The sequence below is a fragment of the Thermobia domestica genome, chromosome 18 (genome assembly GCF_964235325.1).
Source record: "Thermobia domestica chromosome 18, izTheDome1.hap1.1, whole genome shotgun sequence".
In the NCBI taxonomy this organism is placed as follows: domain Eukaryota; kingdom Metazoa; phylum Arthropoda; class Insecta; order Zygentoma; family Lepismatidae; genus Thermobia; species Thermobia domestica.
Window position 1 is genome coordinate 27,984,879 of NC_137471.1, and position 25,398 is coordinate 28,010,276.

General features: G+C 36.3%; 1 protein-coding gene and 2 non-coding genes across 3 annotated transcripts in view; 1 reads left to right on the forward strand and 2 right to left on the reverse strand.

The window, feature by feature from the left end:
* LOC145675723 (uncharacterized) overlaps positions 1-25,398 on the reverse strand; it is a 223,473-nt gene that overhangs the window by 91,204 nt on the left and 106,871 nt on the right. The window contains exon 2 of the mRNA XM_081746344.1: positions 15,228-15,338. Coding sequence (XP_081602470.1) covers positions 15,228-15,338 — 111 coding nt within the window. The remainder of the gene's footprint in view (positions 1-15,227; positions 15,339-25,398) is intronic.
* On the forward strand, positions 4,720-4,792 carry TRNAK-CUU (transfer RNA lysine (anticodon CUU)). The gene has a single exon. It is a non-coding gene; the product is annotated as a tRNA-Lys (tRNA).
* Positions 5,798-5,870, reverse strand: TRNAK-CUU (transfer RNA lysine (anticodon CUU)). Its single transcript has one exon. It is a non-coding gene; the product is annotated as a tRNA-Lys (tRNA).

Below are 25,398 nucleotides of genomic sequence, written 5' to 3' on the forward strand. Positions count from 1 at the left end.
CCAGGAGCTAGAGCTGAATGGTATTCGCCAGCTTATGACGTATGCCGATGATGTAAATTTAATAGGAGATGATAGAACAATAGAAAAATATGCAGAGGTCTTATTAAACGCTTGCAGGCACATGGTTTTAGAAGTAAATGCAGAGAAAACTAATTACATGGAGGTTCACTGGAATCTTAATACGGCAAATTATGGATGCGTTAAAATATCGCATAATACTTTTGATAAAGTGGATACTTTCAAATATCTGGGATAATATTGCCAGACCAAAATCGTATCCACGGAGAAATTAAATGTAGACTGAAAACACATGGAGCTATATAGAGTTCTTGTTATTATTCAGTTCAAATTCTTTTGTCGTCGGGAATTATGTAGAGAAATTTGAAGCTTAAAATATGAAAAACGATACTTATGCTTGTTCTGCTGTATGGTTGGGAAACATGGTCGCTTACACTGAGGGAAGATCGCAGACTGAAAGTGTTTGAGGACAAGATCCTGGGACGAATATTCGGACGCAACGGCGCGGACTTTCCCAAATTTATGTGGGTGCTGTGCATATCAATGGTGGGACGTGTTAGCCTATATGTTTTCAGGGAAGTCTCAATATTTGATTGATTTATTTTTAGTTAAAATCTATTATGAACACTGTCATAAAGGGCTATGCTGTGATAAAGTAAAATATACCAGTACTATAAGGATAAGTTGGGGCTTCCCTAGCTCAATCGGTAACACGGCTGAGTTAAACGCAAGAGAAACGGGTTCAAAAACGGGTCCAAACTAAAAATCTTGTGGGTACTCCGCACCCACAAGATTATTTATGTGGGTGCTCAAGCCCTGGAGCACCCACTTACTCGGCGCGCATGTTCGGACCCAAGAGGAACAGGAATGGGAAATGGCAGGGCATAACGAGGAACTATACACTGTCTAGTGTCTATCAAACATTGTTAGGGTCATCATGTTTAGAAAGCACAAGGGGACAGGTCATGTAACCAGAATCAAAGAAAGTAGGAATACTTTTAAAGTTTTAACTGGAAGTCCAAAATGTCCATTAGGAAGACCTAAATGGCGTGACAAACATTTGAAGGCGGCGCTCCAAGTTCCCTTTAAATGCTGCTAGCAAATGAGAGGCCAGCGGTATTGCCACGTTTATTTTGTACACATCCACGTCTATCCCCTGTCACCTGATCGCGCTAGAGTTTGTCTGCTTAGCCATAGCCACACCCCTTTACTACTTAGCAACGTCGCGCCAAAGCTTGCGTTTTATTCGTTTAGCCGAAATGCCAAGATGTTTGTCACAGGCTTTAGATGCATATGGGAGGACAATATTAGGATGGATCTCAAAGAAATAGGAATACAAAATAGAAACTCGAGCCAGTTGACTAAGGACAGAAGTCAATATAGAGAGCCTCCGCGCCGTTGTACCTCCAGGTTTCATAGTCCACAGAGTTAAATGTTAGTTAATAGTATAGCATTATTAGCTATCTACTAATATTTAGTCACGTTGTGATAAATAAAAATCAAATAGGATTTAAGTCACTGATACACTTTAAAAAGTTGCTTTCTTTTTTTCCTTTTTCTTTTTTTGTAAAAAAAAACTGATTATCCTTGTTTACAATGCTGAACCAGAGAGGAAACAGGAACCGAGCAGAAGCTTAATCGTAAACATCAAAATGCATCCGGTGTAATGCATTGCTTTTTAGTATTTCCATATTTAGTTACGGTAAACAGAACCCACAGCTTACTTCCGGACGTAAATTTGCTTTGTTTACAACCGATTTAGTGGCTGGAGGTCATTGACTTCTGAGCACCTGTGATACAATTTGTGTATGGTCCATTGGAATACCAGTACCCCAAAAGTGTTTTTTTAACTAGGACATTGGTTTTCGGATTCGTTTGCGCTTAACGTGAGGCGGAGCTTAGTGTTAAGTGGGATTCAAACGAAGAGTCAGGTAACGAAGAACCTTTACGAATCCATCTCTCTTGAAGGTTAGATAATGTGGTGGACAGTGGCGTATTTAGGGGTGGCTATTGGGCTCAAGCCACTCCTCCCCGAAATTCCACGTACAACAATAATCCTTCTTACCATTTCTAAGGAAAAATATAAGAACTTCATGTCCCCTCCGAAACAAAATCGTAAATACGCCACTGGTGGTGGGGAAAGGTTATACTATGAGGACTGATCTTCCATAATGGTGTGTATATCAACAACTGTACGAGATTCAAGCCGTAGTTGTGATACGGAGCTCAGGTTAATAGAATGCTCTGAGGGGCACGGTGACTGAGTGATACAGTTCACAGATGACGAGAAGAACCCTAAAACAGGGGAAGCGGGGAAAGGTCAACAACACGGTCAAGTCCATTTTCGGTTTTTCAGTGTGGTCTATACTTCGATGTCGTCTGCTACTCCGGGTAGTTATCTGTGTGCTATTCCGTGGTGTCATTTGAAACCCCCGAGCGAAAAGTAGGCGAGCCCATACCTACGTCACACTACTTCTGCTAGAGTTCTTCTCGTCATCTGTGAGCTGTAGACCGCTTACTTCTGGTGCGTGGGGGTCCCTGATTCAATCCCCGGACAAGTAAGTTTGTGGTGGACGACATTGTATCCGTTATTTTTCTCAGTGTACTTGTGGGACGTTAAACTGACAGATTTTAGTATGGCCCATTCTATATAACTTCGAATGTTGCAGAAGGACGGTTTTTTTTAACCCTGTCCCTAGTTAGCAATTCTTACGTGGGGTGGTGGGCGGGATCACAGGTTCGACCCCCAGCCAAGTAAATTTGTGGTGGACAAATTGTGCTCGTGGGTTTCCTCGGTGTACTCCCATTTCCTTCCGCATTATCATCCCACCGATTCTTCCATGATCATTCACTTCCTTAATCATCGTCCCCCTTAGCCTACCAGGCATATTCGTGGGACTGGAACGTTAAACTTAAGAGTCTTCATCCCGGCGAAATTAAAATACCGCTAATTTTACAGTAATTAAGTGATATCTTCAAATAGATAAAAGATAATTGAAATATGGAACAAGAGCGCCCTAGACAATATTATTTTGCGTGAGGTACCGTTATCACAAGTCACCTGGTGGCTTTCCGTTTTCAGCTGTTTAGAAACGCGAAAATAAATGCCAATTTTCAAAATGGCTCGAAATCGAAAGCAGATAAGTGAGTCGTGATAACAGTTTCTCATGTAAAATAATATTGTCTAGGGCGCTCTTGTTCCACATTTCGATTATCTTTTATCTATTTGAAGATATCACATAATTACTGTAAAATTAGCGGTATTTTAATTTCGCCGGGATGAAGACTCTTAAAGATTTAATTTCGTTTTTCCTAGTTAGTAATTATAAAATACAAAATCTTAGTTACCTAATCGTGTAGTTAGCAACAGTGTTTGTAGCGGAAGTGTGGCAATGAAACAGCTCGCTTCTTCGCCTTTAACCATTCACTTTACTACCTTTTCCAACAGCCCTTGCGTTACCATGGTTACGCTCTTGCGAACGGGGTCAGTGGCTGCGCGTGACACAAGCATGCAGCTGACGATGAGGATTCATCCATGTTCACCTACCTTTACTACCGAGTCAAATGTTTTCGTCCTCTCTGCACTTTTATTTACATAAAAGAACAAGGAAGACCTAACATCAATTATTCTTACAATGTCTGTATCATTTTCCAATATAATTTTACTTACCAAAATCATAAGATTTTCAAAAATGTCATAATTCTTTTCGATGCCTTATTTAATCTCATCGCACTTCAAGGTCAAGTTGAAACATGCTTAGCCAGAATTTCTAAGAACATTACAGCATCTTTATGATGTATAACCAGTAGCGTACGCAGGAATTTATTTCGGGGGGGGGGGTCCAAGCTAAATATAATGGTATTTTATATTAAGCTATATTGTATTATTCTTCAGCTGTAGAATAATACTCATTAAATACTATATAAACATTGTGTCATATTATTAGACCATGGGCGCTCGAAGGGGTCCAGGGAGGGGCTCGGGCCCCCCTGGATCACGAAAATGGATACGTAATATAGCAAACCACGTATATTAAATACCAGAAATACCACACACAGGAGCGTCATTTCAGATTTTGCTGGGGGGGGGGAGCAAGACCCCTTGATATAAGTAAAATTTCGCGTTTTTCACTGATTTACTATTATTCTGTTGATAAAATCTATATACATCTCAAAATCAGGGGGCAAATGCCTCTTCCTGCCCCCCTAAATGACGCCCCTGACAACACATAATATAGCAATCATGGAGATGGGGCCCCTAGAATATTTTCTTGGGCAACCCTGTATTGAACCCGTCCCAAAGAAAATTCTTAGTGCGCGCCTGCTTCTCACTATTACTGTTTCTGGTCTATAATTACCAATTTTAAAACGGTTTATTTCTACAATTTCCGGTTTGCATATAGGATCCTTCAAAGAACTCGGTTTGTAAATTTTTACCCGCCCTCCCAAACGTTACCTCGTAAACCAGAAGTTTGGGTGCATAGTTTTATAACGTAATAATTGTTAAGCACCCAATTATAAACTCTACGGAAACTATGAATTATGATGGGAATGTCAGAAGCAGAACCTACGAATGAAATCATCAACTTACATTAGCAGCCATATTAAACTGTAACTCAACGATCTTCAACTGTTTCTATACAGCACGCGTACTTCGATGGTGTTCTTTCAAGAACTGTATTTTTATGTGAGTATTCAACAGCCCGGCTAGCTCAGTCGGTAGAGCATGAGACTCTTAATCTCAGGGTCGTGGGTTCGAGCCCCACGCTAGGCGGATTCTTATTTTTCTTTTTAAGAATTTATAATGAGAATTATTTTAAATTCTGTTGTGTATATCTCTGTGAAGCTACTTGTTATGGAGAATTCACAGACACTCTATCCTGAAATTCGGTGTTGATTGTTGCCGGAAATCATATGTAGTTTCAAGAGGAAACCACGTTTATTGGTCAATGTTCTACGAATCACACTACTCTTACTTTCTTGGAAAATAAACTCATATACAGAGTCCGGCAAAAAACACCTCTCCGCGTTGAAGACGGTATCGATCAATAGCAGTATACGTGCCATTTCCAGTATTCGCAATGGAGTGGCGCGGTGAGGATTGTGCGTTTGTTGTAGAGAACTATATTCGTAATGATGGTTCAGTGTTTACTACTCAGTGGGTATTTCGCATTCGGTTCGGACTTGGCCGACATTGATTCTGTTCCGAATAGAAAAAAATATTCAACTTTGGGTTTCAAACTTTAGAGCCACAGTTTCCGAAGAAAGAAAAAAAAAAAAAAAACCTGGACAACCATGAACCGCCACAATGCTTTGGAGATTGCTAGATTGACGATCTCACAAGTGCCACATTTTCCGTTCATGTCTCTTCAGAAGGACTTTTTCTTTTGTTTTGTCTCAGGTTCTCAGTAATTCAAACCAATCCAGTACAGACTACATATGACATTACTAGAGACTGACCTTAGAATTGACTGGAGACTGGCCCTTACAAAAAATGAATGCAGCATTTTGATATTTTATTACATCTGGGAATTTTCTCATCGACCTAACTGCAATTCCCACAGATAAATAAACAGCAACATTAAAATAATAATAATAATAATAATAATAATAATAATAATAATAATAATAATAATAATAATAATAATAATAATAATAATAATCAATATTTATATTGTTGTGAAACTGCAAATCTTATAAATTACTATGCACATTTAAATTTAGTAAAAATTGGAAAACCAAAATCTATATTTAAAAAAAGACGATTAAAAATTAAAAACGCCCAGCGTGGGGCTCGAACCCACGACCCTGAGATTAAGAGTCTCATGCTCTACCGACTGAGCTAGCCGGGCACACACTTCTATCATGTTGTGTCAATTTAAAACATAGCACTTGTAGTTTGGTCAGTATAAATGGGAAACGAGATTCAGGAAGTAATGGAGATTAGTTTTAGACATATTTCTTTTGGAGCTGGCAACATTGTGAATGACCGTTTGTACCTCACTGTATGCTAACAAAGTACTATTGGCACTTTGGTTGGTGTATTTTGTTGCGGTTTGTAGATGAAAAAAGTTTTTTTAATTTATTTTTTATTTTAAAAGCCTCGTGCACTTTAAGTTGCGGAAAACACTGTGTAATTGTTTTGTTGACATGATTTTTTTCTTCTTTTACGTCATGCTCGACCGCTGTTTCGTCGTGATCGAAAACAGGTGTTGACCGCATCTCTCAAGAAATGTTTCACGCAATGCTTTTAGAAGAGTACAGCTGCATCTACACGAAAAAACGAAACTACCTACAATAATTTGTTTGTTTATCTTCCTGCTTTTCGGAAGAAGCTACAACCAGATGGTTTTCATGGAAACAAAACAAAAAACAGTTGAACCATGCTTTCTTTTTTAAATAAATTTACACTCGTCTATAGCAGAGATGGGGATTATCTTCAAAATGTATGATACTTTTTACCTTTCAGCCTCAATATCGTAGTAAACGCACCGAGGCTCTCAACGAACTCCATTTCATGACTCCTCAATTTCACTGTACCCAGGGCTGTATTTACACATGAGCAACATGCAGCCGCCTAAGCGAAAAGACCTTAACTCAACATTTTTCGAAAATCGAGATATTGGTATGGGAATGTTCGTAGTACAATTCTGCATCTATCTAAAATGAAATAAACGTGGTTTGACCAATAGGTTGGGGGGTAATGACGTCATGAGTGTTTACGTTATGTTCAAAACTGTAACTGAAAGTAAGCAAAAAAGACCTTAAGTGGCAATTCATAAGCAAAAATATTTAACTGTATTACCACACAAATTTTAGATCATGAAAATATATTTAATAAAGTTTTACTGAAACACAACAAATTTAAACGTACGGCCTAAGCCAAAATGCGTTTTGCTTATTTTCTCGAAAATATGTGAAATGGAGATAAGGCCTTTTCGCTTAGCAGGGCAGCATGCCCGGGGGGAAAATTTCTAGGACAATTTTTTTATTTCATATTCTAGGTCTGGAAGTCTGAGAACACATGAGGATTCATGAGGATGACACAAGATGGAAACAGGTAAAGGACAACGATCCGAAAAGATGATCCCAACTAACTTTTGAGAAAGGCTTAGAAGAAGAAGAAGAAGAAGAAGAAGAAGAAGAAGAAGAAAAATAAATGAAATGAAATCTCTGAGTTTTACGTCCCACGATTATACCGGCTAGGCTAAAGGAGACGATGATGATAGGAAATGAATGAAATGGTGGAATAAAAAATGGGTTTTCTCGGGGTTCTCCCGTTTCCTCCCGCTTTTTTTCATTCTACCATTTCCTTCATTTCTCATCATTATCGTCTCCTTTAGCCTAGCCGGTATAATCGTGGGACGTAAAACTTAAAAGATTTTGCGTTAACTGTAAGAGTATGTGTGTTATCATAAGAAACATTTCATCTTTCAGTTTAACGTCCCACGACTATAACCTTTAGGCTAACGAAGACTATTACTAACGCAAGTGAATGATCATGAAAGAATTGGTGGAATGAGAAAGTGGGAGGAAACGGGAATACCCTGAGAAAGGAATACACAAACGTACTTGGTCGGGGATTAAACCAGAGACCCCTCGCACGAGAGGTAAGCGCTGTACCATTGGGCCATTGTTCTCCCACGATTATAAAAAAAAGACAAAACAATAGATATACTACATTCTGATAGTTAACAGTCCCTTTATTTCACATATGCAGTACATAAATAAACAAATACAGGTAGGCTACTACACCAGAAGAAAAAAGTGCCAGTTGTTATTGACAACGAACGAACTTCAAATTTTTCACGCCTAAACGTTTTTTTCCCTCGGATTTTCTCGAAAATTAAGCATGAGAATTCTGCTTCAAGCATGGGGGGCCGCGGTGGCTCAGTGGTAGAGCGTTCACCTCTGGTGCTTGGGGTCCCGGGTTCGATCCCAGCCCGCGCCAAGTGAACTTTGTGGTGGAAAAAAACACCGTGTGCGTGGGTTTTCTCGGGGTTCTCCCGTTTCCTCCCACTTTCTTCATTCCACCATTTCATTCATCTCTCATTATCACCGTCTCCTTTAGCATAACCGTGGGACGTAAAACTCAAAAATTTCATTTTCATTTTTTTTTTTTATCTTCAAGCATATCATTCTGTCCAGCTTGAGATGATGTATCGACTGATATGTATATAAGATATTATCAAAAAAGTACTGTGAATATAGCTGTATGCCTTTCAACTAGTCAGAAAATTGAACTTTTAAGAGAGAATTATAATTTTGAACTATACAACATCTTATTCACCATAGTATGTACTGTCGTTTTGCTAACGGCATAATAAAAAACTTGATAAAAGTATATATTTCAGCATTAGTTTCACTTTAAAATGTGCCACGGTTTTCGTACAGTACCAACTTTTAGCTTAATAAAACAAAAACGGAAAAACTACGCTATTATTTCTGTGGATTTCAGCATTTTGCCTGCCTCTCAAAAATATCCTATTTACTAAATTTTGCTATGAAATGTTTCCATATTTACTAAATTTTGCTACAATTTTCTCTATTTACTAAATTTTGCTATCAAAATTTCCCCATTTACTAAATTTTGCTATCAAAATTTTCTCTATTTACTAAATTTTGCTATCAATTTTCCCTATCTACCAAATACTGATATCAAACTTTTCCATATTTACTAAATATTGCTATCAAATTTTTCCCTATTTACTAAATTTTCCTATCAACTTTTCTCTATCCACTAAATTTTGCTATCAAATTTTCCCTATCTATTAAATTTTGCTACGAAATTTTTCCCTATCTACGAAATTTTGCTATCAAATTTTTTCCTATTTACTAAATTTTGCTATCAAATGTTTCCCTATCTACTAAATGCCGCTATCAAATTTTTCCCTATTTAATTATTTTGCTACGAAAATTTTCCCTATCTACTAAATTTTGCTATGAAAATTTTCCCTATTTAATTATTTTGCTACGAATTTTTTCCCTATCTACTAAATTTTGCTATGAAATTTTTCCCTAGTTACTAAATTTTGGTATCAAATATTACCCTATTTACAAAATTTCGATAAGAAAAATTCAACTAACAGAAAATTTTCCTCAATCTACGTACAGTGCCTAGCCAAGCTCAATCTGCACCAATTTTAATCTTTCTCGTTATATTTCAATATACTACCGCAATATGGCGCTAAAATCAAACCAAGAAACGATGCGAAAAATTCTTTACGAAATGTAGTATGTTCCACTTCGAGAAATATTATGTTGCAGCATAGAGTCCAACATTTACTGTTTTACATGTAAGTTTAACGATAATAAGAGAAATGCTACTGTGCGAAAAGCCTTTTAAAAAATCATTTTTATTTCTTTTAAATTTGCATACTGCCTCTCTTCCAGGTTTGTCTTACTTTTAGAAAGTCCTTTCTTGATTTCTTCACGATTGTTTGACTGAAGCTTACGTGTTTTTGTCGCTGCAAGGGCGTGTCTCCGTCAAGTTCACTTGAGAGATTGTTTTAATCAAGTTTCTCGCAACACTTATACTCACTTACACACATACACACACACAAACGAAATGAAAGTAGTTTATCTTTCGCGTTCCAGGTACCATGTTGATATTGGCACAACACTTTTCTAAACAATCTTTATTAACTTTGCTCACACTGATCTACCGTGGGTCGATTAAAAAAAAAAAAGAAAGAAAAAGAAAAAAGAAAAACTGGATAATGCGAAACAAATCTTGCCAAAATTCTACAATATTAGAACTTAACGGGAACAAAATAACCAAAAATGGGAGATATATCAATCGACAGTTGAATAAACCCACATAGCACACTACGTCCCTGGGATGTCCCATTTTGATCCCAATCATCCCATTCGGTTCCCGGATTATCGGCACAATGAGAAGACATCCCATGGACGTCCTGCATGGGACGTCCTGAAGGATTCCCATGCAGGATGTCCACGGGACGTCCCCAGATGGGACAGAAGGTCCGAGGGAAAACCAATAGACATCCCTTCGTGGTCCCGTTGAATATCCCGTATCCCGGGATAATAGCGGACATCTGGATCTCCTGCGGAAATCCTGTGGATGTCCCGGGAACACATTCGGATAATCCCGGGACGTCCCGTCGTCCGTTGCGGGCTCAGTCTCGGATATCCCGTGGACGTACTTGTGTTATGTGGGAAGATATGCAGTGGCGTATTTATGATTATGTTTCGGGGGGCTTTGCTAACTTTCGGGGAGGGGCTTTGCCTGAAAATGTGAAAATTCTGGAAGATATTTCATATACTTTACTATAGTAAGTAAGATTTCGGTTGGGCTTAAACCCCGAAGATCCCCCCCCGTAAATACGCCACTGAAGATATGTGTTAGTGCAAATCTTGATGAGCAGATGTCGAAAAAATCGAGAAAACGGTTTCTGAAAACCTTTAAAAAATGATACTGTAAGACAGGAGTCTTCAACGCACGTGTCGTGCCCCAAAGGATATTTTTTCCTCTCGTCTTAATTCTCGTTCGAGACGAGAAATATTATTTTCAAATTCGAAACAAAATCAGAAATTTCACGAATTTCGTGGACAACACTAGGTCACTCTAGTCTTAGCTCTCCAACACTGTGTTAGTGTTACATGATTCATAGTATATAAAAACTATAAATTGATAAAGAGATTCAGTGAACATAATGAAGAGCATTTATCAAAGATACGCAAGTCATTACAGAATATACTTCAATAAAAAATTTTAGTTTGAATGTTGTTATATCACACTTTTCGTGGTCCTCTCGTGACGCCGAAGGATTTTGATAACTTCTAGAAGATATTAAGAAAAAAATAGATAATAAATTTTTACATAAATTTTCAAAAAAAAAAAAAGAGAGAGAGAGACGACATGAGAAAAATCTAATTCGAGAATCGAGACGAGGGAGATTTTTCGGAAACACAGACAAAACAAAATATCTATAAAACTTTACTAGATGGGACGAGATGAGTAACATTATTTCTTCGCATAAGTGCTATCCACGAATCAAGATTTAAAGGCTTTCTTGTCTCGAAAAGCATATATATATGAAAAGGTCTTTCACGTCTCGTATTTAAACACGAAAATCTCCTCTCGTGGGCAACACTCTAACACTAATCCAGTCTCATCTCGTCTCGTGGGCATCGCTAAAACTAATCCAGCTTCATCTTGTCTTGTAGGATACATTCTAACACTAACCCAGTCTCATCCCGTCTAGTGGGCAACACTTTATCAGTCATCCAGTCTAATCGCGTCTCGCGGGCAACACTCTAACACTAATCCAGTTTCATCTCGTCTCATGGGCAATACGTTATCAGTAATCCAGTTTCATCTCGTCTCGTGGGCAACACTCTAACACTAATCCAGTTTCATCTCGTCTCATGGGCAACATGTTATCAGTAATCCAGTTTCATCTCGTCTCGTGGGCAACACTCTAACACTAATCCAGTTTCATCTCGTCTCATGGGCAACACGTTATCAGTAATCCAGTTGAATCTTGTCTCGTGGGCAACACTCTAACACTAATCCAGCTTCATCTCGTCTTGTAGAATACATTCTAACACTAATCCAGTCTCATCTCGTCTCGTGGGCAACACTCTAACACTAATCCACTTTCATCTCGTCTCGTGGACAACACACTAATCCAGTCTTATCTCGTCTTGTAATCAACATTCTAACACTAATTCATTCTCATTTCGTGTCGTGGACAACACTCTAACATTAATCCAGTCTCATCATGTCATGTGGGCAACATTCGAACACTACTCTCGTCTCGTGGACAACAGTCTAACATTAATCCAGTCTCATCTAGTCTAGTGGGCAATACTGTAACATTAATTATTTTTTTCTTAAAATACAGAATATTAATAGTTTGAAAGTCTACCGTAGTTTCACACTATGAAACAAAGGTCACACTTTTTATATTTATTTATTTATTTTGTACAAAAATGTCAGAATACCTCGTCCTGGTTAGACGACATTCGTACGAGTTTATTGGCACTCCTTGGTTTATCAACAAAACACATACCAAAATTTTAACAGCCTATACAAAGTTATTTATTGGCTGTTCCACTTACTTAAAATTCAGGTATTTACCATAACTAAATTCATAAGGAAACAAATAAGCGCATATTTTTCCAGTAGATACGTATCAAGTCACTATATGTATACATACATTCGTACATACATATATATAAGTTGTTTGCCTTCAGTTTCTAGAACGTTTCGTGTTCTACTGGCTGATATGTACAGTACATTATGAACAGACTGGCATCTACATGTCAACAATACTATAACACAAGAACAAGTTCCCTTAATTAACTCTTTCTCCCACATTTGACAGCTACCATTGTTGACGTGTCAAAAACATCAACACAAAACTATTGGGGGAGGGGGGGTTAAAAGTGTTTGTTTCTGGTGTATGGGTATCTTACTTTTCCCCTCTATTTATTTTTATTTTATGTTATTTTGACGCGAAACTACGATTCTAATCAGTTATAAAATACTAGCAGAATACTCGTTCTTCGCACGGGGAGAATACGATTCATTTTCAACATAAAGGTCACCACAACTGTCACAAACCAACTTAGGGGCTCAAAAAGCTACAAATTTGACACTAATATTGGTTATTTTTTTAAAATTATTTTTACATGTTATCACCCTTCCCTTAGGAGTACTAATGGGAGCTGAATTTGGATTTAAACGGCACGTCCGAAGTGTCACTGTTCATCTCAGCGACACGAAAAGTACACATTTCACATTAATATCTGCCATTTTCGATTATTTTTATATATATATATCCCCTCCCTGTCCTCCTAATTGTGGGACTGAATCTGGATTTAAACGCCATCTGAAGTGTCACTTCATCTCAGCGACCACGAAAACTATGGATTCGACACTAATATCGATCATTTATATATATATATATATATATATATATATATATATATATATATATATATATATATATATATATATATATATATATATATATCCCCCTCTCTAAAGTCGCACCGTCAAAGTGAAATGATAAAAAACCATCTAAGGCCCGAACCTCATCTATGTTGAAAATTTGATCGAGATCGGTCGTGTGGATCAAGAGGTATTAAGTCACATACGTAGTCACTTTCACTTTTATATATAAAAATCAGATCCTTATTCCACGTTATGTTAACACGGGGAGGAAGGGTAGCTATGTAATATTTTCTCCATCTGTATTGTGCAATAATACTGGATAAATATGAATTATATTGTCAAGGAATTTTGTGTATTTTAGTCGAAAAAATTAGATTTTGTTATTATTAAAATTTTGAATCTGTGACGCTTATATTTATTTATTACATTTACTTTTCAGATTAATTTTGTATAACGACGACCTTTTTTTTTTTTCTTTCTTATCTCTTTTTTGTAAAATCAACATTTATGTACCACTAGTTGAAATGTTCGTTTTCAGAACGGGGCGAATAAGGTTAATGGAAAACACCTGAAAGTAATGAATGAAATAAATAAATAACAAAGATCAATGTCTTCGTCGGAGCCCCTGTCAATTCTCGAGTCAGCTGACATCCCGGTTCTTGCCTAAATTTGGGATTGAATATCATCGAGAATTCACTATTCATCTCAGTGCGTCTGATGAAAACTATAGATCTAACATTAATATCCGTCGTTTTCGATAATTTTCACATATTATACCCTCCTAGCTCCTTTATCCCGACACGTGCCTTTCTGTACCGTGTTTCATCTTCTTGCTTGATACGACGACGTTTTAAACCCTTGGTTATATGCAACCCAATTTGTTTTGTTGAGCTTCTGGTTGCAACATACTGTAGGATAAATTATTCGATTCTCACTTCGACTGCATTTGATTCCTCGAGTCGTAAATTGAAGAAACGGCTTTCTACTCGTTTAGATATGGTGCAGGTCTACTTTTCCAAACTTTGGTGGTTCTAGGTCACTCATTTTCATGCGAAAACTAATGACACACATATATACAGAATATTATTTTATAATATACATAAATATAGATGTAGGATGAGCTTGTAAACGTTGGTAAATTGCAACTTCGTGTAACGCAAATGTATCTTCACATAAATTTGCATGCCGACATTTTAGAAATGGGGTAGGGGGAAACGTTAGCTAAGTGATACTGGTGGCAGTAGTCGATTGTTCTCGTCCGCTCGGCTTCGGATCATGAGTCGTAATCTTTCGGAAGTTCGAGTTTCTCTGAAGAACATGGGCAATTAATTGTTCCTGTCGTCGGTACTTCTGGAATTTCAGATATTTGCTTTTGTCTCGGACATGGACATTATTCCCTATGGACATTACTGAACTCTTTGTGGGATAATTACAGAACGAGTTTCGGAAATCCAAATATTTGACCTATGAGAGGCAAATCCCATTGGAATCTAAGAGAAATCTCCTCAATAGTACAATTATCTTTAAAATTTCCATTGCGAGATTGAATGTTCCGAGCTAGGTGTGGTATGTTTCGCGGGATATTTGTAGGTGGAATCTCATATAGCCACATGAAAGATGAGCTAGCACTATCAAGAAACAAAATATATACATCCTGGTGCTATTTCGTGGAAGCGTCGTACTCTATTACCCGTATGATATTTGGTAAAGGCTGCAAATTATCCTTCCACACTTTTCTTAGTCTACTCAAAAGTATTCCCACTAGAACTAGTCTATTCATTTGTATTTCCCATTTAAGCACCGTGTCCCATCCATCTTAGACGTCTAGAACTTTATAACGACATTATGTTTCCCATTCAAGGAATGTGTCCCATCTATCTTAGAAATCTATAACTCCATTACGTTTCCCATTCAAGGAATGTGTCCCATCTATCTTAGATATCTATAACTCCATTAAGTTTCCCATTCAAGCAACGTGTTCCATCTACCTTAGATATCTAGAACTCTACACCTGCATTATATTTTTCATTCAAGGAATGTGTCCCAGCTATTTAAAAGTCTATAACTCCATCTTAAATGTCTAGATCTTATAATCCGTGTGATATTCAGTTACGAGTACATTATTATACTCTCATATTCTTCTTGGTCTACTCAAAGATTTCCTTACTAAAGCTTTATAACTCTGCTTGTGTTTCTCATGCAAGGAATATGTTCCACACATCTTAAACGTTAAAGCTTCTTACATATGGCCCAAAATGGTGAAAAACAAGAGAATACTACTTACTCTATCTCTGCAGTCAACATGTACTTTTCCGCTGTCAAGAACTCTCTTCAGCAGATGAAGATCTCCTTTTAGGCTAGCCAAATGTAGTTGAACGTCTGACGGAGATTCTTTCTATAAAATAAAACAGAAAATTCATTTTAATTTATACGTATTAACTGCTTTAAGATAGGGTCTAACTAACTAATTAACTAACTAACTTTGGAACCTGGAGGTTCAATGCCGCGTTTACATAAGCTCTCCATCAACTCCTGTACCTAGCCAACTAGATACAGTTTCTACTTTGTATCCCTATTTCTGAGAGATCCGCCTTAATATTGTCCTCCCATCTGCACCTAGGTCTTCCTACTGGTCGTTTTCCGATTGGACTTCCAGTCAAGACTTTGAAAGCGTTTCTACTTTCTTCCATCCTAGCTACATGACCTGCCCACCTAAGCCTCCTAGACTTGATAAGATAGGGTATATCTGGCACATTATTATTATTATTATTATTATTATTATTATTATTATTATTATTATTATTATTATTATTATTATTATTATTATTAAGTATTCTCCCTGTCGGCAGGTCCTGGAACAAGTATTTTTTCTTTCTTTTTTCTTATATTTGGGTCTGGAAATGTTTCTTCCACGTTTCTCGATCTTCATCTTAAGAAACATTCAGAGAGCTTCGAAATGGAGTGTTGGAGGAAGATGGATAGACAACCAGAGTATATATATATATATATATATATATATATATATATATATATATATATATATATATATATATATATATATATATATATATATATATATATATATATATATATATATATACATGGGCGGCGATTAGGGGGGGCAAAGGGGGGCAGTTGCCCCCCCACTTTTTGAAGTGACCTACTAATGAATATAGTTTCATTTGGAAATGTAAAATTTTTGTATGTATTACTGGTTCATAGAAAAAAATAGCTCCATATAATATTTGCCGTTGCGTAAGTTCGTATTGGTTGTCTTCCCGTGGAGTTAAGAAAGCTACAGGAATTGCGTTTCAATTGTCACAGAAAACGGTCCAAAAATTAACTTATTGGAGCCCAACAATTCCAGTGTACTTTCATTTCTTCTTACAAAAGTTCGATATGTTAAGCAGGTTCTTCTAAACTAATTTAGAGAACATTTCGCAAGAAAGAAAAAAAAAAAAAAAGGTTTTCACAAGTTATTCTTCAATTATACAAAAATTGATAGTTCCTAAAATGTCTTTTCTTCTTTCTAATAGTATGGAATATGGAATATTCATTACAAAGAGAGTTGATTTTGAGTTTAAGGTCCCTTTCAGCAGCGAAGCTTTATGAAACGGGACCTCCAAACCACATGAGCTCCCACCGGGAATCGAACCCAGGCCAAATGATTAGAAAAAAAAGTAATAAGAAACAACTTCTACCTTTTCCATTGTTTTGCAGTGTAATATACGAGTGAAGTGGCACGTTTAGAAGTGTACAAGTGTGTATACAATTAAATTTAGTGAATTCGACATAATTCTAAGTTTTAGGATTATTTTGTAAAACTGGAGTGTGGAGTGTTTCTAAGTTTTGTTAAGTTTTGATGTGTTTCAAGAAAGTGAAAACTGCACCTAATCGCAACGAACATGTTTCGGGAAGCTGCAAAAATATTTCTTTAAATGTCGTAGCGTATGCTTGTATCATTTACTGTCTTTCCAAGAGAAATAACATACATTTAATAGAATGTATGGAATTAAAGATTTAAGTTGTTCATTAATCCCTGGTTTAAATATAATTTTACAAAACCGGCCTCATTATGCATTACTATGATTAATATTATATTTTCTATTTATTTCTTTTGCAAATTGTTAGACCTATTAATCTGATCACACAATTTTCCAGATAGAATTTTAAGATGTTCATGAGCAAGGAATCAAATCTCTTCTTACACCTTCGTTGTTTAAGAGTACAAAGGGCTAGTATCTACTTGCGTTGCTCTTGCTAATTTACTTACTAAAATATAAAATACGATATACCATAGGGTATTTTAACTGAAAAAGATAGTATCCTATTTGTTATACAACCTTTCGTCAAATAAAGTGTTAGAAACAACCAGGAAAACTAACATTGATATACAAATATTCGTGTCTTGCCCCCCCCCACTTTTAACCTCCAATTGCCGCCACTGTATATATATATATAATGGAGTTTTAAAAAGAGGTAGACATGAAGAGGATGCTTTTAGCTAGCATCCTTCCTAGGATGGCGAATTGGATTGGACACATCTTGCGAAGGAATCGTCTTCATGCCGCAATACAGGGAAAGATGGAAGGAAAGTGAGAAGTAAGGAGAAAAACAACAAAACAACTGATCGATGATTTGAAAAAAAATAAAAGAAAATAAAAGAGGAACCTGGTATATGAGTGTAAAAACAATTCGAACCATATACAGCTCACAAATGACGAGAAGAACCCTGAAACAGAAGTAGCGGGGAAAGGTCACCGACACAGTCAAGTCCATTTTCGGTTTTTCAGGTGTGATCTATACTTAGATGTCGTAGGCTACTCCGGGTAGTTATCTGTGTGCTATTCCGTGGTGTCATTTGAAACCCCCATGAGAAAAGTGGGCGAGCCCATACCTACGTCACACTACTTCTGCTTGGGTTCTTCTCGTCATCTGTGAGCTGTACTGCTTTTTTAATTCTCCCCTGTAAATCCAATAAATTGTATACGGATGAGACAGAGGTTGTCGAAATAGTGGTGACAGGTATTCAGTTTATTAATTAATTAATTTATTTATTAATTTTCATATACAGCTTCTAAGGATTATTTAACACGAAATTATTAACAATACAACAACAGTGTTAAAGGAAGTTGAAGGAAATCGGCCAGGATCTAACTATATTTTTACGGTATCATTCCAGCATCCACCGGATTGAACTGAGAAAAAATCCTGGGAAAAACTTCAGTCAGGATAGTAGGCCACTGGATTAGAACAAACGATGCAAGATCCATGGAAAAAGTAAAATGAAATCTTTCAGTTTAACGTCCCACGATTATGTCTGTTAGGATAAGAGAGACGATGATTAAGGCAAGTGAATGATGATGGAATAATTGGTGGAATGAGAATGGGGGAAGAAACGGGAGTAACCCGACAACATCCACGACACGTCTGCTGCTTCTCTGTTCTCTCTGTATATTTTACTGAGAACATTAGAGTGGTCCTTAATTACATGGCGAATTTTTTTTTTCGAATTTCTTTGCTCCCAACCCCTAAATTGGTTCCATGTCGGACCCAATTTATCCATGGAAAAAATGGGCTCAATCGAAGAATATTTAACCGACCCCCAAGCAACCTAAAGTTTGAATGCATATCCAATATGTTAATATATAGGAACAGTCTGGAATAAACCCTTCTTACTTTAAAGCGGCTGAAGGGAAAGGGACCAAATCTTGGATACAGGGATTGGAAGTAATCCGCATTTGACTCTGAGAAATAGCATGATGGCGGCCATTTTGAAGTCCGCAATTTTGTATTCGAACCCAAAATTTTAAATGGAAATGATGGCGCATTCGTAGTCTTTGCGTAAACAGCGCGAAGCTGACCGGGGATAATGCCATTGCATTGCATAAATTGTTTACACTGCGTAAAAAACTACAAATACAACAGCATTGTGTGCGAAGAAACTTAAAAAAAAAAAAAAAAAAAAAAAACAATTGCATAGGAAAACAATCGTACTTCTCGAAGCCTTCAAATAAACTGATTGAGCTGAGCATTGCTGTTATCGTTTCAGTGTTGCCAGATATGCAATTTACTAGTCCCCTTTCTAAGAGATAAATAACCATTTTGAATATTTTTTCAGTGATAAATTGGAACATATTGTTTAAATTAGTGATTAGGAAAGAATCATATTTACTTTTTCTTGCACTGCAGAGAAACGAATGTGCATTTCTTTCTTTACTTTATGGTTTAATTCAAATAAGGGAAACTATTCAACAATCTTATAAATCTGCAGCCCATACAGAGATATAAACTCACAGAATATTAAGTTTTATTACTTCGGAGCTTTTATTTTCCATAGTTGATAATTATTACATGTTCAGAGATAAGTGGAAAATAAAGGTACACGTCTGTTTGTCGTCAAAAGCTACCTCAAAATGATATATCATACGAGGTCATTTCTATTTAAAATTTTGTGCCCGAACCCAAGATGGTGGACGTAAAGATATGCCTCATCTCGCTCACTACTCAGTATTAGGTATGGATGTACTTCTACAACCTCTATCCAAGATATGATTCCTTTTCCTCAGCCATTTTTAAGTTACAAGAGTTTATTACAAACTTTTGCCATATACTATACATTGCAAATGCATTCAGATGTTTAGGTTGCTTGGGGGTCGGTTAAATATTCTTGGATTGAGCCCATTGTTTTCACAGATTAATTTGGTCCGACATGGAACCAATTTAGGGGTTGGGAGCAAAGAAATTCGGAAATCAAAAATTAAGGACCACCCTAGAGAACACGGGCAGAAAGGCTGTGATGTTACAGAGCATCCAGTTTGAAACAACTGCTATACAATGTCTATTGCAAGAAATGGAATTGAGCATTAAGGGAATACAAATATAGTAAATCTCAGATTTACTACCACAATTTTAGAAACACATGCGTGTGGTATGAGAATTACAAACTGCCACCGGAGAAGCTGCAGTGTATCAGTGATAGAGGTTCACCTCTTTGCGTGACGTCCATAGGCACTGATTTCTGTACAACTTTTCGGAAGTCTGTTCAGGTATATGTGTTTCGTTGGCAGATATCCATTCAAAGATTCAAGCTTATGTATCCAGATTCTAGGAGGCCTGGGAACCTCATGATCGGCCCCTGTGGTTTGGTCCCTAGTTTGATCCCAGCTTGCGCCAGGTGGACTTTGTGGAGGACAAACTCTGTCTGTGGATCTTCTGGAGGTTCTGGTTCCTTCAATTTTCTACATTCCATCGCTCCATTCAATATTTTCATCAACTTCTACCTTCAAAGTCCCAATTAGCTTTGGTGCATAACGTGATAAGAAAACAGGGAATTGTAAACAGGATAATATCCCCTTAAATTTAAAAAAAAAATCAACTGTTACCGGAAATTGAACCCAGAAATGTTAAAACATTTAAGCATGAGGAGCTATTATTATTATTATTTTAGTTATTTTATCTATTATTATTATTATTATTATTATTATTATTATTATTATTATTATTATTATTATTATTATTATTATTATTATTATTATTATTATTACCGGTATTATGTAATGATGATGCAATATTGTAGGAATAAAACGCTTGATAGCTCGGTAATAATTCCATGTATTGTAATATTTTTTACCACGCATGGTCAATCTTAGAATTGCACCTCACTTAAATGATATCATTCCACTATGATATATAAAAGATCGGGCTTCATTTTAGCTAACATAAACAAAGACGAAAAAAGACACAGTAAAAATTCTTTTTCAGTCGTACTTGCGTACAATCTTTAGCAATAATAATAATAATAATAATAATAATAATAATAATAATATTAATAATAATAATAATAATAATAATAATAATAATAATAATAATAATAATAATAATAATAATAGTAGTAGTAGTAGTAGTAGTAGTAGTAGTAGTAGTAGTAGTAGTAGCAGTAGTAGTAGTAGTAGTAGTAGTAGTAGTAGTAGTAGTAGTAGTAACTAACTAACTCTATGGCCTATGGAACCCGGAGGTTCAATGCCGCGTTCACTAAAGCTCTCCATTGATTCTGTCCTTAGCCAACTGGATCCAGTTTCTACTTTGTATTCCTATTTCTGCGAGATCCATCTTAATATTGTCCTTCCGTCTGCGCCTAGATCTTCCTAATGGACGTTTTGCGATTGGTCTTGCAGTCAAGACTTTAAAAGCGTTCCTACTTTCTTCCATCCGGTTACATGATCTGCCCACGTGAGCCTCCTAGACTTGACGACCCTAACAATGTTGGGTAAACTGTATAAATTATGTAGTTCCTCGTTATGAAGTTTCCGCCATTCCCCATTCCCATTCCTCTTGGGCCCAAATGTTCGTCTTAGGATCTTGTTCTCAAATACTTTCTGTCTGTGTTCTTCCCTTAGAGTAAGCGACGATATTTCGGAACCATACAGCATAAAGCATAATTATCGTTTTATATATTTTAAGCTTCAAATTTTTCGACAGAATTCACGACAACAAAATTGGTATGGTAGTATGCCCAGAAAGAAAAGCCAATTAGTGTTCAGTGCAAGCAAGAGCATAATTTATAAATTTAACAAAACAAATTATTACACTTACTCGTTGGAGAATTGCAAAATGAAACGTAAAGATTTTCGTTCACGTATGTTTCAAAAATGGTTTACGTTTTTAACTTCATTTCACCAGAAAAAAAAAAAAAAACGCATTCCATAATTTCGTTCCTGAAGACTGAACGAATTCTAATGAACTTGAAATAAATTCCTTTAAAATACTGAAGCAGAAAATGCATATGAGTTTGTACTACGGTGACCTGCTGTAAAAATATCCCCTTTCCTCCCTGAAAAAGCACTGGAAGTTAAAAGAGGAAGCTGAAGTTCGAGAAATATGGAAGAAATATTTCCAGGCCCGTAACCAAGATAAAAACTCATTAGTCCCAGCACCTGCCAGCACGCAGAATACTTAATAGTAAGACTTTTGTGCAGTTTTATGAATATGTAAATACCATTAACACTAATATGCAAACAAAAAGACAAATCATTACTTTGTTATCTGTTGTAAATGCAGATGCTCCAAAATAAAACGCTCATTTCAACAAGGATATTGAGTAATTTTATGGATTAGGTTATGAATATATAGTTGCAGAAAGAATTTCCTTAACATTTTTATTTGTTCTTTCAAGAAGGTGCTACCATTTTCTTATGTATTGAGGACAAAAAATGGAGAGAATGTGCTTGTAAAGTCATTTTATACACTAAAACAGTATCCTGTTTCCTTCAGATAAACATGTTTCTCTCTCTCTCTCTCTCTCTCTCCCCTTTTTTTTTTAAAGTGCCATTGACATATGATATGAAAGAAAAATGGAGTTACTTATTGGACTATTGTGACTCTAGGAATGTACTCACTTCCTGAGAACAAGATCAATACTAGATCATATTAAAAGCAAGATTGAGTTGAGCTTTACTTTTCTTAAGTGCAATACCAAGATCATGAAGGAAAGGATAGGAGTTATTATTAATGTGGGCTCAGTATTTGAAATGCAAGAAAAGCAGAGGCGGTAAGTTTTATTACGATTTGGACTCAACATACTATCTAAATGTTGGAATACAGTGAGGGTATGTTGAGTAAAAGATTGCATTTCTATTTACATAAAGACTGAAAAACACTGGAGAGCTTATCTTTAGTTACTGGAAAAGGGGGCATGGAGAGACTTTGATCCCCCGCCAACACCTTTCTGAGAACATTAAAAATGTCCCCTTATGTTATATTATAGAGAATTATACATGAAAATGTTTAAAAACCGAGTTTTTATGTTAATAATTTCCTGCGGGAAAACTCCGGACCCCAACTCGATTGAGGAGTATTCCAAACCCCCAAAAGATCCGCCCCCGCAGCAGACAACCCCTAAATCCACCCATTCTCAAAACACGACATTTATATGATTTAAGACAAAGAAGATACACACACATGTATACGAAATAAATAATTCAATATGACACATCAAAATATAAACTAGATGAATTTCTTTGAAGACACCTCATTTTAAAAGCAAAAGGTAGAAAAAAGATAACAAAAATGTCGGTGTTATGAACTTTCTACATAATCTTTTTAGATGCAAAGCTATTCGCCAATTACTGTGTATAAAAATAGACTTATTAAAGGAATTTAGCATTTACTCTCCAGTGTGACGATATGTCTTGATCACTGAAAAACCAGAGGCGGTATGGTATACTACCGCATACCGTCTTACTTCGACTACTGCTTGGGCTCTGAACATCTGAAATGAAATCTTTGTTTTACGCTCTGTCTAGGCTAAAGGAGACGGCGATGATGAAAAATGAATGAAATAGTGGGATGAAGGAAGTGGGAGGAAACTGGGCAATCCTGTGAAAACTCATGCACACGGTGTTTGTCCAACACAAAACTCACTTGGCGCGAGCTAGGATCGAACCAAGGACCCCATACACTAGAACGTTCAACTATAGCGACTACGTCTCATATAGCGTCTATGCTAAAAAAAAAAAGAAGAAGAAGAAGAAGCATTAGACTAAATCCAGTCCAAATCTGGAACGTTTGGAAGTTGGAAGTGGCTACCACTAACGTATTGACCTTTTCTACTCCACTGAAAATGACAAATCTTAAGTAGAAGTTCTTGTACATTCTGAACTAGTTTAAAGCGCTTCACGTCACCGAGATCAAAATGAACTTTAAAAGATTCTGTTCTCATTTGACTATACTTTTGGAGATAACGTAATCCAGCTTAGGAAAGAATATATAATGCATAATGTGTGCCAGATTTACCACAATCACTTACTGATCATTGAGAGATATATATATTTCACATCTTTCAATGTTTTAACAAGTCCATTATGAAGGTAAATGCATTAAGTTAATTCTCTTTGCCACTTTATATAACTTGTGGTCACAAGTTGCTACTTTTAAAAAGGAACTAAAAGGTACACTGGTTAGGCGAGTTTTGCTTATAAAGACTGGTAGCAGATATCGTGATTTTTAATTTTGGATGCACTTAAGGTTATTCAGAACGTCCAAACAGTTTGTGTCTAAAACGATAGATGGCGCCACCGTCACCAATGTTAACATATACAACTAATACAATTAAAACAATCAAATATAAAATAAACAGTTCAAAAATTAAGCAAAGACGGATATAATCTGGTTAATGGACGTTACAAAATCTAGGGAATGGTACGTGTCGATTTCAGATATTGTTATTAGTTTCATTGTTAGAGGCCACCATTGTTAAAAAAACAATCAACTTTATCTGCCGTACTTTCTACCAGAAACTGACCAAACTTTGCACACCCATTTAAGATTGAAATATCTAGGGAATGGTACGTGTGGATTCCACATATTGTTGTTAGTTTCATTGTTAGAGGCCACCATTGTTAAATAAACAATCAACTTTATCTGCCACACTTTCTACCACAAACTGACCAAACTTGGCATACCCATCGGATTACAACTGAGATATCTACTGAATGGTACCAGTCGATTTCACATATTGTTGTTAGTTCCATTGTTCGAGGCCGCCATTGTTAAATAAACAATCGTTGGATTTCTCCATTGTTAGATAAACAATCAACTTTATCTGCCATACTTTCTATCAGAAACTAACCAAGCTTGGCACACTCATTTACGATTGAGATATCAATGGAATGGTACGTGTCGATTTCGCCTATTGTTGTTACTTTCATTGTTAGAGGCCGCCATTGTTAAATAAACAATCGTTGGATTTCTCCATTGTTAGATAAACAATCAACTTTATCTGCCATACTTTCTATCACAAACTAACCAAGCTTGGCACACTCATTTACGATTGAGATATCAATGGAATGGTACGTGTCGATTTCGCCTATTGTTGTTACTTTCATTGTTAGAGGCCGCCATTGTTAAATGAACAATCAACTTTATCTGCCATACTTCCTACCAGAAACTGGCCAAACCTTGCACACACATTTAAGATTAAAATATCTAGGGAAAGATATGTGTCGTTTTCTCATATTGTTGTTAGTTTCATTGTTGAAGATCACCATTGTTAAATAAACATTCGTTGGATTTCTCTATTGTTAAATAAACGATTAACTTTATCTGTCATAATTTCTACCACAAACTAAGTAAACTTTTCACACTTATGAACGATTGAGATATCTATGGAATGGTATGTGTCGATTTCACATATTGTTGTTCTTTCATTGTTGAAGGCCATCATTGTTAAATAAACAATCTTTGGATTTCTAAATTGTTACATAAACAATTAACTTTATCTTACACTCTTTCTACCAAAAACTAATCAAATTTGGCGCACTCATTTACCATTGAGATATCTATGAAACGGTACGTGTCGATTTCACTTATTTTTGTTAGTTTCATTGTTAGAGGCCACCATTGTTAAATAAAAAATCATCTTTATGTGCCACACTTTTTAACAGAAACTGACCAAA